Source organism: Mesoplodon densirostris, chromosome 4 (assembly GCF_025265405.1).
Source record: "Mesoplodon densirostris isolate mMesDen1 chromosome 4, mMesDen1 primary haplotype, whole genome shotgun sequence".
Taxonomy (NCBI): domain Eukaryota; kingdom Metazoa; phylum Chordata; class Mammalia; order Artiodactyla; family Ziphiidae; genus Mesoplodon; species Mesoplodon densirostris.
This window is the reverse complement of record NC_082664.1, coordinates 170,849,432-170,863,976: the sequence shown is the minus strand read 5'-3', so window position 1 is coordinate 170,863,976 and position 14,545 is coordinate 170,849,432. Positions and strand designations below refer to the sequence as shown.

General features: G+C 41.4%; 1 protein-coding gene across 11 annotated transcripts in view; it reads right to left on the bottom strand.

Annotated features, from left to right (window-relative positions):
• The window catches only part of MLLT10 (MLLT10 histone lysine methyltransferase DOT1L cofactor), a 246,798-nt gene that overhangs the window by 153,789 nt on the left and 78,464 nt on the right, over window positions 1-14,545 (bottom strand). For all 11 annotated transcript variants that reach the window (XR_009531819.1, XM_060097691.1, XM_060097695.1 and 8 more), the window contains one exon: window positions 1,641-1,750. Coding sequence is in view for 10 of the 11 variants with exons in the window: in XM_060097691.1 (XP_059953674.1) it covers window positions 1,641-1,750 (110 nt within the window). In the remaining variant the exon portion in view is untranslated. The remainder of the gene's footprint in view (window positions 1-1,640; window positions 1,751-14,545) is intronic.

Below are 14,545 nucleotides of genomic sequence, written 5' to 3'. Positions count from 1 at the left end.
TTCAAACAATATATTTACTGAAGCTTCCAAAATGTTCATACTCTTTTACAGAGATTCGGCTGGTATGTACATGCCAAACACCAAGTGAGGCTCTTCAACAAGAAGGCATTCCTAAGACGTTCCTAATAAATTATATTTTATCGAAACTAATAATACTTTGTATCAGATGCTAAATATCCACTAGAAATAATGGCAAAATATAATTTATTAACACAAAATGATGTTCAGGGTTATTAAGTTTCAAAAACAGAACAGTATAAGCACTATGATCCAAACTTTTTACAGTTATATAGTATATGTAAAAATGCACACAAAGAAGATTTTACATGATTTCTGTCTCGCATTTTCCTATTTTTTTCTCCATATTTTCCATTTTTTTTAAATAAATACTAACGATCTACGTTACAAAATGTTTAGTATTTTGAAACCTTAGAACTGGCTGCAGCGACACTTTCTTCACCAATGGAATAAATCAACAGGTACCTTCAGTTAAAAATGGTTAACACTATATTTAAAGACACAGTAGCTAATAAAAAAAATCATCCAATAATATGCAAAAGAGAATGAAACAATAATATAAATGTACTAAATTAAGAAAAAGACAGGAAAAAAGTGAACATTAACTAAGGTTTTTTAAAAGGCAACAATAAAAATCCTATCTCGGGGGAACAAAATAATGTGGAGAGGAGAGATGAGCAAATAATATTCTGTGATAGGATTATTTTTAAGACAGGATGTGTAGCATCATAAGGAATATTCTACCAAATAATGATTAATTCAAATTTAATAGATCCTCAATGTCTGAAAGAACATAAAAGTAATTCTTTTTTTTTTTTTTTTTTTTTTTGCGGTATGTGGGCCTCTCACTGTTGTGGCCTCTCCCGTTGCGGAGCACAGGCTCCGGATGCGCAGGCCCAGCGGCCATGGCTCACGGGCCCAGCCGCTCCGCGGCATATGGGATCCTCCCAGATCGGGGCACGAACCCGTATCCCCTGCATCGGCAGGCGGACTCTCAACCACTGCGCCACCAGGGAGGCCCAAAAGTAATTCTTAAAGAACAAATCTAAGGACTTCCCTGGTGGTCCAATGGGTAAGACTCTGCGCTCCCAATGCAGGGGGCTCGGGTTCGATCCCTGGTCGGGGAACTAGGGATACATGCATGCTGCAACTAAGAGTTCACATGCCACAACAAAGAAGTCTCCATGCCGCAACTAAGAAGTCCACATGCCACAACTAGAAGATTCCGCATGCTGCAACTAAAGATCCTGCATGCTGCAACGAAGATCCCAAGTGCCACAACTAAGACCTGGTGCAACCAAAATAATAAATAAATAAATTTTTTTTAAAAAAAAAGAACAAATCTATATGGATTAAAATGTTAGAAGCTTAAATACTTAGGTTAATATAAAAGGTAATATAGTTTTGTTTGTGTGTGTTTGTTTTGTACTCCTGTGACCTTAGTGACATATTTGAATACTTGTAGTTTACCACAGTAATTACACTTTTTCCAAATCAATGGAGGCATTTAAAATTTTTAATGAAGGGCTGTAATAAAATAAAAATTAAAAATTCCTTTACACTTCCCAGTTTTAAAACAAAAAACTCATATTCAAACATCAATAAAATAATATCTACTATACCTTATTATAACGATCATGTGGCACAGACTGTAAAACAATTGGTTCCATTGTAGAAACATTGGCAAACTGTACCTCTGGAATATACAGGGCACAAACCACATGAGCCCAACCTAAAAATAAATAAACAAAAATAATGTCATTTTTCCATTTTTCAATAAAGCTTTTTCAAAGATAAATTAAATTATTAACTTTATGAACAGATCCCTTAAATGTCCATTTTAGGAAATGCACAACAAAAACATTAACAAATTATCACTACTGACTTATCATCAAACCACTACTGATAAGACTCTTAGTTGTTTCTCCAGTTAATACACACAGTAACACAAATAAAGGGAAACTTTTTTTTTTTTTTTTGGCTGTGCCTCAAGGCTTGCTGGATGGATCTCAGTTCCCTGACCAGGGACTGAACCCGGGCCACAGCAGTGAAAGCCCAGAATCCTAACCACTGGGCCACCAGGGAACTCCCCACGGGAATTTTTTTTTGGCTGTGTTTGGTCTTCATTTCTGTGTGAGGGCTTTCTCTAGTTGCGGCGAGCGGGGGCCACTCTTCATCACGGTGCCCGGGCACTCACTGTCGTGGCCTCTCTTGTTGCGGAGCACAAGCTCCAGATGCGCAGGCTCAGTAGTTGTAGCTCACGGGCCTAGTTGCTCCACAGCATGTGGGATCTTCCCAGACCAGGGCTCAAACCCGTGTCCCCTGCATTGGCAGGCAGATCCTCAACCACTGCGCCACCAGGGAAGCCCCCCAAGGGAAATTTTTAATTCAGAGGCTGGCACTGACACTTTTCATAAGAGTAAACTGAATAATTCAGATCAATAATTCCTCTGGGAACCACTATAAAAGTATGAAGTTTTGGGACTTCCCTGGTGGTGCAGTGGTTAAGAATCCACCTGCCAATGCAGGGGACATGGGTTCAAGCCCTGGTCCGGGCGGATCCCATATGCCGCGGAGCAACTAAGCCCATGTGCCACAACTACTGAGCCTGCGCTCTAGAGCCCACAAGCCACAACTACTGAGCCCGTGTGCCACAACTACTGAAGCCCAGTGCATAGAGCCCATGCTCTGCAACAAGAGAAGCCACCGCAATGAGAAACTGACACACCACAACAAAAAGTAGCCCCTGCTGGCCACAACTAGAGAAAGCCTGCTCACAGCAACAAAGACCCAACGCAGCCAAAAATTAATTAATTAATTAATTAATTAATTTTAAAAGTATGAAGTTTTATAGCTGAAAACCTATAAAAAAATTTTAATACTTTAAATCTTAAATGTCAGTATTAAATTTTTAACTGTTATACAAATGTACATTGTTCTACTATTTTAATATTTCACTTAAAATATATTAACAATTTATCAATTTAAATATTAATAATAAATGCTGTTTCTTTTAATTTTCAAAATGTGACTAACGGCTTCAAAGAGCTGATGTCATAGTAAGGAATTACTGGGGCCAAAACTTGGAAAGGATGGAAGTCAAGGGAGTTAAGTACAACTTTTGACCACTTTGCCGCCCAGGGGACATTTGCCTATTTCAAAGAAAGCAGCTGAGAGAGTGGAAGGTACTTCTGACAAACTCAGAAGACTGAAAGTACAGGGATCTACGTCCATAGACAACTAAGGGAAAAGAAGAACACTAGTAAATCCCTTCCCTCTTTCAGCTGCAACACTGAGGGGCTGCAAGCCAGGAATGACAATAAACTAAAAGTACATAGGCCCGCCCAGAGACTGCAGCTGGGCTTTGATCATCTCAAACTCTGAAATTTGACTCACATAACCCTAAATTACAAGTGCCCCCAGACACCAGACAGAAGCTAATATACATCCTCTTTAGAGGAAAACAATGTCATTTTGGCTACAAATAATTTCTAATACTAGTTCATTACCATTTTCGGCACAATGAAAAATACTAAACACATGAGAGTCAAGACAACATGAATAAAAACCAGCAGAAACATGAAAATCAAAACGTATTTGTATTCTGGAGTTTCAGATACAGACGTTTATAAAAAGTATGCTTATTATGTTCAAATACACACAACATAAAATTTAAAATTTCTTCAAAGAACTGAAAACTCTAAATCAAAAATTATAGAAGTAAAAACAAAAATTATAAAATCAATAAATGGGATTAACAATGGCTTAGACATAGCCGAAAACAGAGTAAGAACAACAACAAAATAGGTCAGAAGAAAATATTCAGAACATTAGCACAGAAGTATGAAAAATACAAAAAGACAGGAAACAAAAACAACATGATGGGCAGGCCTAACACACATGTAATTAGAGTCCCAGAGAAATATGAGAGGAAAAAAACTGGTACAAAAGCAATATTTAAAATGATAATAACTGGGACGTCCCTGGTGGTCCAGTGGTAAAGAATCCGCCATACAGTTCAGGGGACACGGGTTCGATTCCTGGTCAGGGAACTAAGATCCCACATGCCGCGGGGCAACTAAGCACATGCGCCACACTACTGAGTTCACACGCCTCAACTAGAAAGCCCGTGTGCCGCAAACTACAGAGCCCACATGCTCTGGAGCCCGTGCATCACAACTACAGAGCTCACATGCCCTGAAGCCTGTGTGCCACAACTAGAGAGAAGCCCGCGCACCACAACAAAGAGCCCAAGCAATGCCACGAAAGATCCTGCATGCCTCAACAAAGATTCTGCATGCCTCAATGAAGATACCACGTGCTGCAACTAAGACCCAACGCAGCCATAAATAAATACATAAATAGATATAGATAGATAAATAAATAATAAATCTTTTTTAAAATGATAATAACTAAAAACTTTCTAAAACAGAAGAAAGATGGCAAGTCATAGACTGAAGAACCACAATAAATCCCAGGCTAAATAAATATAAATCCACACATAGGCACATTAATAAAACTACAGAAAACCAAAAAGAGAAATAAAAATCTTAATATAACCCAAAGGCAAGTTATCACTAAAAGAACTGGATAAATAACAAAGCCAAAAAATATCTCTAAACGAATTTCCATTAAAGGGAATACCAAACAATTTTCCTTAGGCAGAAAACAATGACCCAAGAAGTAAGCTCCAAGATGAAGGGGGAAATGAAGCATGATAAACATGCAGGTACTTCTGATAGATTATTGGCTGATAAAACAATCATAATACCTCCTTTCACTTAAAATACATATGACTGGGCTTCCCTGGTGGCGCAGTGGTTGAGGGTCCACCTGCCAATGCAGGGGACACGGGTTCGTGCCCCGGTTCGGGAAGATCCCACATGCCGCGGAGCGGCTGGGCCCGTGAGCCATGGCCGCTGAGCCTGCGCGTCCGGAGTCTGTGCTCCACAACGGGAGAGGCCACAACAGTGAGTGAGAGGCCCGCGTACCGCAAAAAAAAAAAAAAAAAAGGGCAGGAAAGTGGGGAGTTCCCTTGCGGTCCAGTGATTAGGACTCAAGTGCTCTCACTGCCGTGGGACCAAGTTCAATCCTTGGTCAGGGAACTAGCATCCCGCAATCCATGCAGCACAGCCCCCCCCCCAAAAAAAAAGGCAGGAAAGCTTTCGGAATTTTTACTTTCCCTTGACCCACGGATTCAGCAGAGGTCTTGAAGATAGCATCTTGTATTCCCAGTGAAGAACCCCAGCTTCTGGTTTCAGAAGGAGGAGAGCAGACTTTATTTGCAAAGAATTGTGTTTCTCTATTTTAAAGTGTCTGTTGGCTACTGAAGAACTGACACAACATGCTTATTCTTTTGACAAGCTCAGAACTCACTCAGGGCAGAAAAGTGGCGGGTATTCCTCAAATCACTGTAAGGCAGACAAAATACCCACAGGTCCCTGGGGCAAAAGATCATGGCTCAAGCAAATAACCTAGTGCCAAGAGCCTAAGAGGAAAAGCTGGGGACAAAGTTTCTCTTGGAAATTGGGGCACTGAAAGGTGTCTGTTGATTCTAGGGAATTTAGACAGCACCACATGCCCAGGGCAGGATGCATATTCCTAAAAGACCTGATGAGACACTAAACTTTCATCTCTGGTCTATCTCCTGGTACAGGGCAAGCAGGAAGTGAAGGCTAAGTAAGGGAGAGTGGTAAGAAGACTGGCTAGCCACTGAAGGAAGGGTCCTAGCACAGAGCCAATCTGCAAAGACTGGAAGAAGTGTTGCTTTTTTCCTTTTTTTTTTTCTTTTTGATTCTCCCTCTCTCTCACTATTTCGGCACCTGGTATTCAAGCAAATCTCTGTCAAAAGACTAGTTGAACACAAACTACAGAAACAGACTTTAGAGATCGAAGTGACAAAGAATGTACACTTTTAAAAAAATTGCATTGAAGACCACTAAATAGGCAAATAACTGCAGCATACACCAAGCAACAAAATTAAACAGTAAGTAAAGAACCCACTTTCCAGAGTTACCATATCATAATATTCAGTACATCCAGTTTTCAAGAGTTACAAAGCATGCAAAGAAAAAGAAAGTACAGCCCATTCACAGGAGAACTGAAGAGAATCTGTCTCTGTAGAAGCACAGACATTTAGTGGACTTTAAATCAACTGTCTTAGATCCGCTCAAAGATAAAGGAGAGCAAGGTCAAGGAACTAAAGGAAACCAGTACAATGATGTCTCAACAGAGAATCAACAGTCATTTCAAAAAGGAACCAAACAGAAACACTGACATTGAAAATTATAATAACCAGAATGAAAACTACACTAGAGGGTCTCAACAACAGATCTGAGTCGGTAAAGAAAAAAACTCAGTGTACTTAAAGGTAGACCAATTGAAATTACCCAGTTTTAGGAGCATTTAAAAAGGGGAACAGAGGAGATCCCACGGAACCTGTAGGACACAATCCTGCCTACTAACATACAAACAACGGGAATTCCAGAAGAAAAGGAAAAAGAGGAACGGAGAAAATATCTGAAGAAATATTGGCCAAACACTTCCCAATTAGACAATTACGTGAATCTACACATTCAAGAGGCTCAAGGAACCAAGAAGAAACACAAAGACATTTGCACTGAGATAAAATAATAATCACTGCTAAAAGCCAAGAAAAAGAGAATCTTTAAAGGATGAACAGAAAAGCAACTTGTCACATACAAAGAATCCTCAGTAAGATTAAACAACAAATTTCTCATCGAATTCAACAGGGGCCATTAGGGTGTGTACAATGACATTTTTAAATTTCTGAAAGAAAAAAACCTGTCACCCAAGAATTCTAAATCAAGCAAAGCTATCCTTCAAATGTGGAAAAAGACAGACATTCCCAATGAAACAGAAGGTGAGAGAATCTGTTGCTAAGAGACCTGCCCTACAAGAAATTGGAAAGGGGGTCCTTCTGGCTAAACGAAAGAACACTAGACAGTAACTAAAAGCTGTACCAAAACAAAAAAAAAATTTTTAACGCCAGTGAAAGTTAAATATAGGTAAAAATTAAAGCCAGCACTATGATAGTTTTGATTTATAACTCCTCTTTATATTTCCTACATGGTTTAAAAGACAAATGCATGAAAAAAATAACTATATGTCTATGTTAATGGGCACATGATATGTATAACGACACACATTTTGAAAAAACAATAGAAAGGTGGGGGAATGTGAGCAGAATTTTTTGTGTGCTACTGAAGCTAAGGTGGTATCAATTCAAACAAAGTGGGACTTCCCTGGTGGCACAGTGGTTAAGAATCCAGCTGCCAATGCAGAGGACACGGGTTCAATCCCTGGTCCAGGAAGATTCCGTGTGTCACGGAGCAACTAAGCCCGTGCGCCACAACTACTGAGACCGTGCTCTAGAGCCCACAACCCACAACTAGTGAGCCCACACACCACAACTATTGAAGCCTGCGTGCCCTAGAGCCCACGCATCACAACTACTGAAGTCCACAAGCCTAGAGCCCGTGCTCCGCAACAAGAGAAGCCACCACAATGAGAAGCCCGTGCACTGCAACGAAGAGTAGCCCCCAGGCTTCCCTGGTGGCGCAGTGGTTGAGAGTCTGCCTGCCGATGCAGGGGACATGGGTTCGTGACCCGGTCCGGGAGGATCCCACATGCCGCGGAGCAGCTGGGCCCGTGAGCCATGGCCGCTGAGCCTGCACGTCCGGAGCCTGTGCTCCGCAACGGAAAAGGCCACAGCGGTGAGAGGCCCGCGTACCGCAAAAAAAAAAAAAAAAAAAAAAAGAGTAGCCCCCACTCGCCACAACTAGAGAACGCCCAACGCACAGCAACGAAGACCCAACGCAGCCAAAAATAAATTTAAAAAAAAAATTCAAAGTTATCACAAATTTAGGATGTTAATTGTAATCCTCATGGAAACCAGCAAGGAAATGAAGTTGGCCCTTGAAAAACATAGGTTTGAACTGTGCAGGGCCACTTACACACAATTTGTCCATAGTAAATACTACAGTACTACACAATCCAGAGTTTGTTGAATCCGTGGATATGGAACCTTGGATATGGAGGAATCACATATATATGGAGGGCCAACTATACATTATACTTGGATTTTTGACTACACAGTGGGTCAGTGCCCCTATCTCCCATGTTGTTCAAAGGTCAACTGTGCCTTAAAAATATACACAAAAGAAAAGGAAGGCAGGGGACTTCCCTGGTGGTCCAGTGGTAAAGAATCGACCTTGCAATGCAGGGGACATGGGTTCAATCCCTGGTCAGGGAACTAAGATCCCACATACTGTGGGGCAACTAAGCCCACGCACCACAGCTACTGACCTTGCACGTCTCAACTTACAGCCCACGTACCACAAACTACAGAGCCCACGTGCTCTGGAACCTGCACAACACAACGACAGAGCCCACACGCCCTGGAGCCTGCGAGCCCCAACTAGAGAAGAGAAAACCCGCACGCCACAACTAGAGAGAAGCCCGCGCACCACAACGAAGAGCCCTCACGCCACAACGAAAGATCCCATGTGCCTCAACAAAGATCCCACGTGCGACAACTAAGACCCAACACAGCCTAAAATAAATAAGTAATAAATCTTTAAAAAAAAAGAAAAGAAAAGTAAAGGAAGGCAGGACTTCCCTGGTGGTCCAGTGGTTAAAACTCCACACTTCCACTTCAGGGGCACAGGTTCAATCCCTGGTCAGGGAACTAAGATCCCACATGCCGCGGGGGGAAAAAGAAAAAAAAAAAAAAGAAAGAAAGAAAAGCAATGAAAAAAAAGAAAAGAAAAAGAAAAAAAGGAAGGCAATCAAAAGGGCACAAAGCCAAAAAACTCAATTTAAGAAAAAAGGCAGTATTGGAGAAATAGAAAAACAAAGGGGGGCATAAAATGTACAGGAAAAATAGTAAAATGGCATAAATTATCAGTAACTACTTTAAATGGAAATGGGTTAAACTATCCAGTCAAAAACAAGAGAGAGAGATTGGCTAAGTGAATTAAGAATACGCTCCACAGGCTTCCCTGGTGGCGCAGTGATTGAGAGTCCGCCTGCTGATGCAGGGGACACGGGTTCGTGCCCCGGTCCAGGAAGATCCCACATGCCACGGGGTGGCTAGGCCCGTGAGTCATGGCCACTGAGCCTGCGTGTCCAGAGCCTGTGCTCCGCAACAGGAAAGGCCACAGCAGTGAGAGGCCCACGTACCGCAAAAAAAAAAAAAAAAAAAGAATACGCTCCAACTATACAGGCATACCTCATTTTACTGCTCTTCACACTTGTTGCATTTTTTTATAAATAGAAGGTTTGTGGCAATTCTGCATCAAGCAACTCTACTGGCACCATTTTTCCAACACTTGCTTGCTTCATGTCTCTTTGTCATATTTTGGTAATTCTCGCAGTATCTCAGCTTTTTCATTATTATAATATTTGTCATAGTATCCATGATCAGTGATGTTTGACATTACTATTTAATTGTTTTGGGGTGCCACACCCATGCACGACAGCAAATTTAATTCAACAAATGTTGTATGTTCTGACTGTTCCATTGACCAGTTGTTCCCCTCTCTCTCCCTCTCCTCAGACCTCCCTATTCTGAGACACAACAATACTGAAATTGTGTTCAATTCAAGTAGTGTTTAAGCGAAAGGAAGAATTGCACATCTCTCACTTTAAATCAAAAGCTAAAAATGATTAAGCTCAGTGAGGAAGGCATGTCAAAAGCCAAGGGAGGCTGAAAGCTAGGCCTCTTGCACCAAAGAGCCAGCTATGTTGTGAATGCAAAGGAAAAGTTCCTAAAGAAAATTAAAAGTGACACTACTGTGAACACACAAATGATAAGAAAGCAAAACACCCTTATTGTTGATATGGAGAAAGTTTCAGGAGTCTGGATAGAAGATCAAGCCAGCCACAACAAAGCCAAATGCAGAGCAAGGCCTTAACTCTCTTCAATTCTACGAAGACAGAGAGATGAGGAAGCTGCAGAAGAAATGGAGGAAGCTAGCACAGGTTGTTTCATGAGGTTTAAGGAATGAAGCTGCCTCCGTAACATCAAAGCGCAAGGTGAAGCAGCAAGTGCTGATACAGAAGCTACAGCAAGTTATCCAGAAGAGCTAGCGAAGATAATTAATGAAGGTTGCTACACTAAACAACAGATTTTCAATGTAGATGAAACAGCCTTCAATTGGAAGATGACATCTAGGAGTTTCACAGCTAGAGAAGCCAATGCCTGGCTTCAACGTTTCAAAGGCCCTGGCAACACCCCCGACTATCTTACTAGGGGCTAATGCAGCTGGTGACTTGAAGTTGAAGCCAATGCTCATTTAGTAGTTCAAAACTCCTAGAATCCTTAAGAATGATGCTAAATCTACTCTGTCTATGCTCTAAAAATGGAACAACAAATCCTGGACGACAGTACATCTGTTTACAATGTGGTTTACTGAATATTTTAAGCCCACAGTTGAGATCTACTGCTCAGAAAAAAGATTCCTTCCAATATGATACTGCTCAATGACAATGTACCCCATCACCCAAGAACACTAATGGAGATGTACAATGAGTTTTATGTCGCTTTCAGGCCTGCTAACATATTTTCCATTCTGTCGCCTATGGATCAAAGAATAATTTCAACTTTAAAGTTTTAAAAATTAACAAATACATTTTGTAAGGTTAGAGGGAGGAGTCAAGATGACGGTGTGGAAAGACGCAGAGCGTGCATCTCCCCACAACTGGGGCACCTGCCAGACACCAGTGGGGGACCCTGATGCCCAAGGAGATGGGAAGAACCCCCAAGAAAACCGGTAGGATGTGGGGGTACTGAGGGAGGAGGAGAAGTGGAGGCCAGACAGGACTGGCACCCCTGAGAGGGGGAGAGGTATCCATGCCTGGAGGGACCCTCAGGGGCTCAGATCAGTGGGCAGCAGGCCCAGCACTTCCCCTGCCCAATTAGCCAGGGATGTTTGCCTGTCTCAGGCTAGGCCAGGTCCTATGCCCTCAAAGGTCCCCACAGGGCTGGGCTGGTCCTGGGGGCATAGGAGGGAGGCTGGGAAGATGTGGAGAGGCAGGCGCGAGGGGCCCTCCATGACTGTAGGAGCAGGAGAGGAGGGCATCTGCCCCATCCACTCGAACCCAGAAAGCCTTCTGGGCTTCCAGGTGTGGTCCCGCACCCTGAGACCAGAGGCATGAGGCATGCCTGAGCCCCTTCTGCTCTGTTGAGCCTAAGCCGCCACACCCCCCCACACACACACACACCCTGGGCCCTTTCCACGCCTGTGGGTACTAAGCATAGGCCCCGCCCATCACCCAAACCTCACCCCTGCTTAGGCCCCGCCCTCCACAGCCAAAGCCTTTTCCATCTTTGCTTACTTTTTTTTTTCCTCCTCCTCATTTTTACTATTGTGTTTCTCTTTTACCTTTTGGTTGTTCTTTCACCGATATCTTTATTTTTGTATTTTTTTAACATAGGTGATAGTTCTGTAGTCTAATTTTATTTTTTACTTTGTTATTGTTATCCTTTTTCTCCCCCGCCCCGCCAGCACGACTTGCTGGATCTGATTTCTCAGCAGAAACTCTACAAGCCAGAAGGCAGTGGCATGATATACTTAAAGTGATGAAAGGGAAGAACCTACAACCAAGATTACTCTACCCAGCAAGGATCTCATTCAGATTCGATGGAGAAATCAAAAGCTTTACAGACAAGCAAAAGCTAAGAGAATTCAACACCACCAAATCAGCTCTACAACAAACGCTAAAGAAACTTCTCTAAGTGGGAAACACAAGAAAAGAAAAGGACCTACAAAAACAAACCCAAGACAATTAAGAAAATGGTCATAGGAACATACATATCAATAATTACCTTAAACGTGAATGGATTAAATGCTCCAACCAAAAGACACAGGCTTGCTGAATGGATACAAAAACAAGACCCATCTATATGCTGTCTACAAGAGACCCACTTCAGACCTAGAGACACATACAGATTGAAAATGTGGGGATGGAAAAAGATATTCCATGCAAATGGAAATCAAAAGAAAGCTGGAGTAGCAATACTCATCAGATAAAATAGACATTAAAATAAAGAATGTTACAAGAGACAAGGAAGGACACTACATAATGATCAATCCAAGAAGAAGATATAACAATTATAAATCTATATGCACCCAACATAGGACCACCTCAATACATAAGGCAACTGCTAACAGCTATAAAAGAGGAAATCGAGAGTAACACTATAACAGTGGGAGACTTTAACACCTCACTTACACCAATGGACAGATCCAAACAGAAAATCAATAAGGAAACACAAGCTTTAAATGACACAATAGACAAGATAGATTTAATTGATATTTAAAGGACATTCCATCCAGAAACAGCAGGTTACACTTTCTTCTCAAGTGTGCACGGAACATTCTCCAGGATAGATCACATCTTGGGTCACCAATCAAGCCTCAGTAAATTTAACAAAACTGAAATCATATCAAGCATCTTTTCTGACCACAACGCTATCAGATTAGAAATCAATTACAGGGGAAAAAAACGTAAAAACACAAACACATGGAAGCTAAACAATATGTTACTAAATAACCAAGCGATCACTGAAGAAATCAAAGAGGAAATCAAAAAATACCTAGAGACAAATGACAATGAAAACACGACAATCCAAAACGTATGGGATGCAGCAAAAGAAGTTCTAAGAAGGAATTTTATAGCAATAAAATCCTACCTCAACAAACAAGAAAAATCTCAAATAAACAACCTAACCTTACACCTAGAGAAAGAAGAACAGACAAAACCCAAAGTTAGTAGAAAGAAAGAAATCATAAAGATCAGAGCAAAAATAAATGAAACAAAAACAAAGAAAACAATAGCAAGATCAATAAAACTAAAAGCTGGTTCTTTGAGAAAATAAACAAAATTGATACCATGGCATTTTTTACGGAACAAGAACAAAAATCTCAAAATTTGTATGGAGACACAAAAGACCCCAAATAGCCAAAGCAGTCTTGAGGGGAAAAAAACGGAGCTGGAGGAATCAGACTCCCTGACTTCAGACTACACTACAAAGCTACAGTTATCAAGACAATATGGTACTGACACAAAAACAAAAACACAGAACAATGGAACAAGATAGAAAGCCCAGAGATAAACCCACACACCTATGGTCAACTAATCTATGACAAAGGAGGCAAAGATATACAATGGAGAAAAGACCTTCTCTTCAGTAAGTGGTGCTGGGAAAACGAGACAGCTACATTTAAAAGAATGAAATTAGAACACTCCCTAACACCATACACAAAAATAAACTCAAAATGGATTAGAGACCTAAATGTAAGACCAGACACTATAAAACTCTTAGAGGAAAACATAGGAAGAACACTCTTTGACATAAATCACAGCAAGATCTTTTTTGACCCACCTCCTAGAGTAATGGAAATAAAAACAAAAATAAGCAAATGGGACCTAATGAAATTTAAAAGCTTTTGCACAGCAAAGGAAGCCATAAACAAGGCGAAAAGACAACCCTCAGAATGGGAGAAAATACCTGCAAATGAATCAACAGACGAAGGAGTAATCTCCAAAATATATAAACAGCTCATGCAGCTCAATATTAAAGAAACAAACAACCCAATCCAAAAATGGGCAGAAGACCTAAATAGACACTTCTCCAAACAAGATATACAGATGGCCAAGAAGCACATGAAAAGCTGCTCAATATCACTAATTATTAGAGAAATGCAAATCAAAACTACAATGAGGTATCACCTCACACCAATGAGAATAGGCATCATCAGAAAATTTACAAGTAACAAATGCTGGAGAAGGTGTGGAGAAAAGGGAACCCTCTTGCACTGTTGGTGGGAATGTACATTGACACAACCACTACGGAGAACAGTATGGAGGTTCCTTAAAAAACTAAAAATAGAATTACCATATGACCTAGCAATCCCACTACTGGGCATATACCCAGAGAAAGCCATAATTCAAAAAGACACATGCGGGGCTTCCCTGGTGGCGCAGTGGTTGAGAGTTCGCCTGCCAATGCAGGGGACACGGGTTCGTGCCCCAGTCCAGGAGGATCCCACATGCCGCGGAGCGGCTGGGCCTGTGAGCCATGGCCACTGAGCCTGTGCGTCCGGAGCCTGTGCTCCACAACGGGAGAGGCCACAACAGTGAGAGGCCCACGTACCACAAAAAAAAAAAAAAAGACACATGCCCCCCAATGTTCACTGCAGCACTATTTACAACAGCCAGGTCATGGAAGCCACCTAAATGCCCATCGACAGACGAATGGATAAAGAAGATGTGGTACATATATACAATGGAATATTACTCAGCCATAAAAAGGAACGAAATTGGGTCATTTGTAGAGATGTGGATGGATCTAGAGACTGTCATACAGAGTGAAGTAAGTCAGAAAGAGAAAAACAAATATCATATATTAACGCATATATATGGAACCTAGAAATATGGTACAGATGAACTGGTTTGCAGGACAGAAATTGAGACACAGATGTAGAGAACAAACGTATGG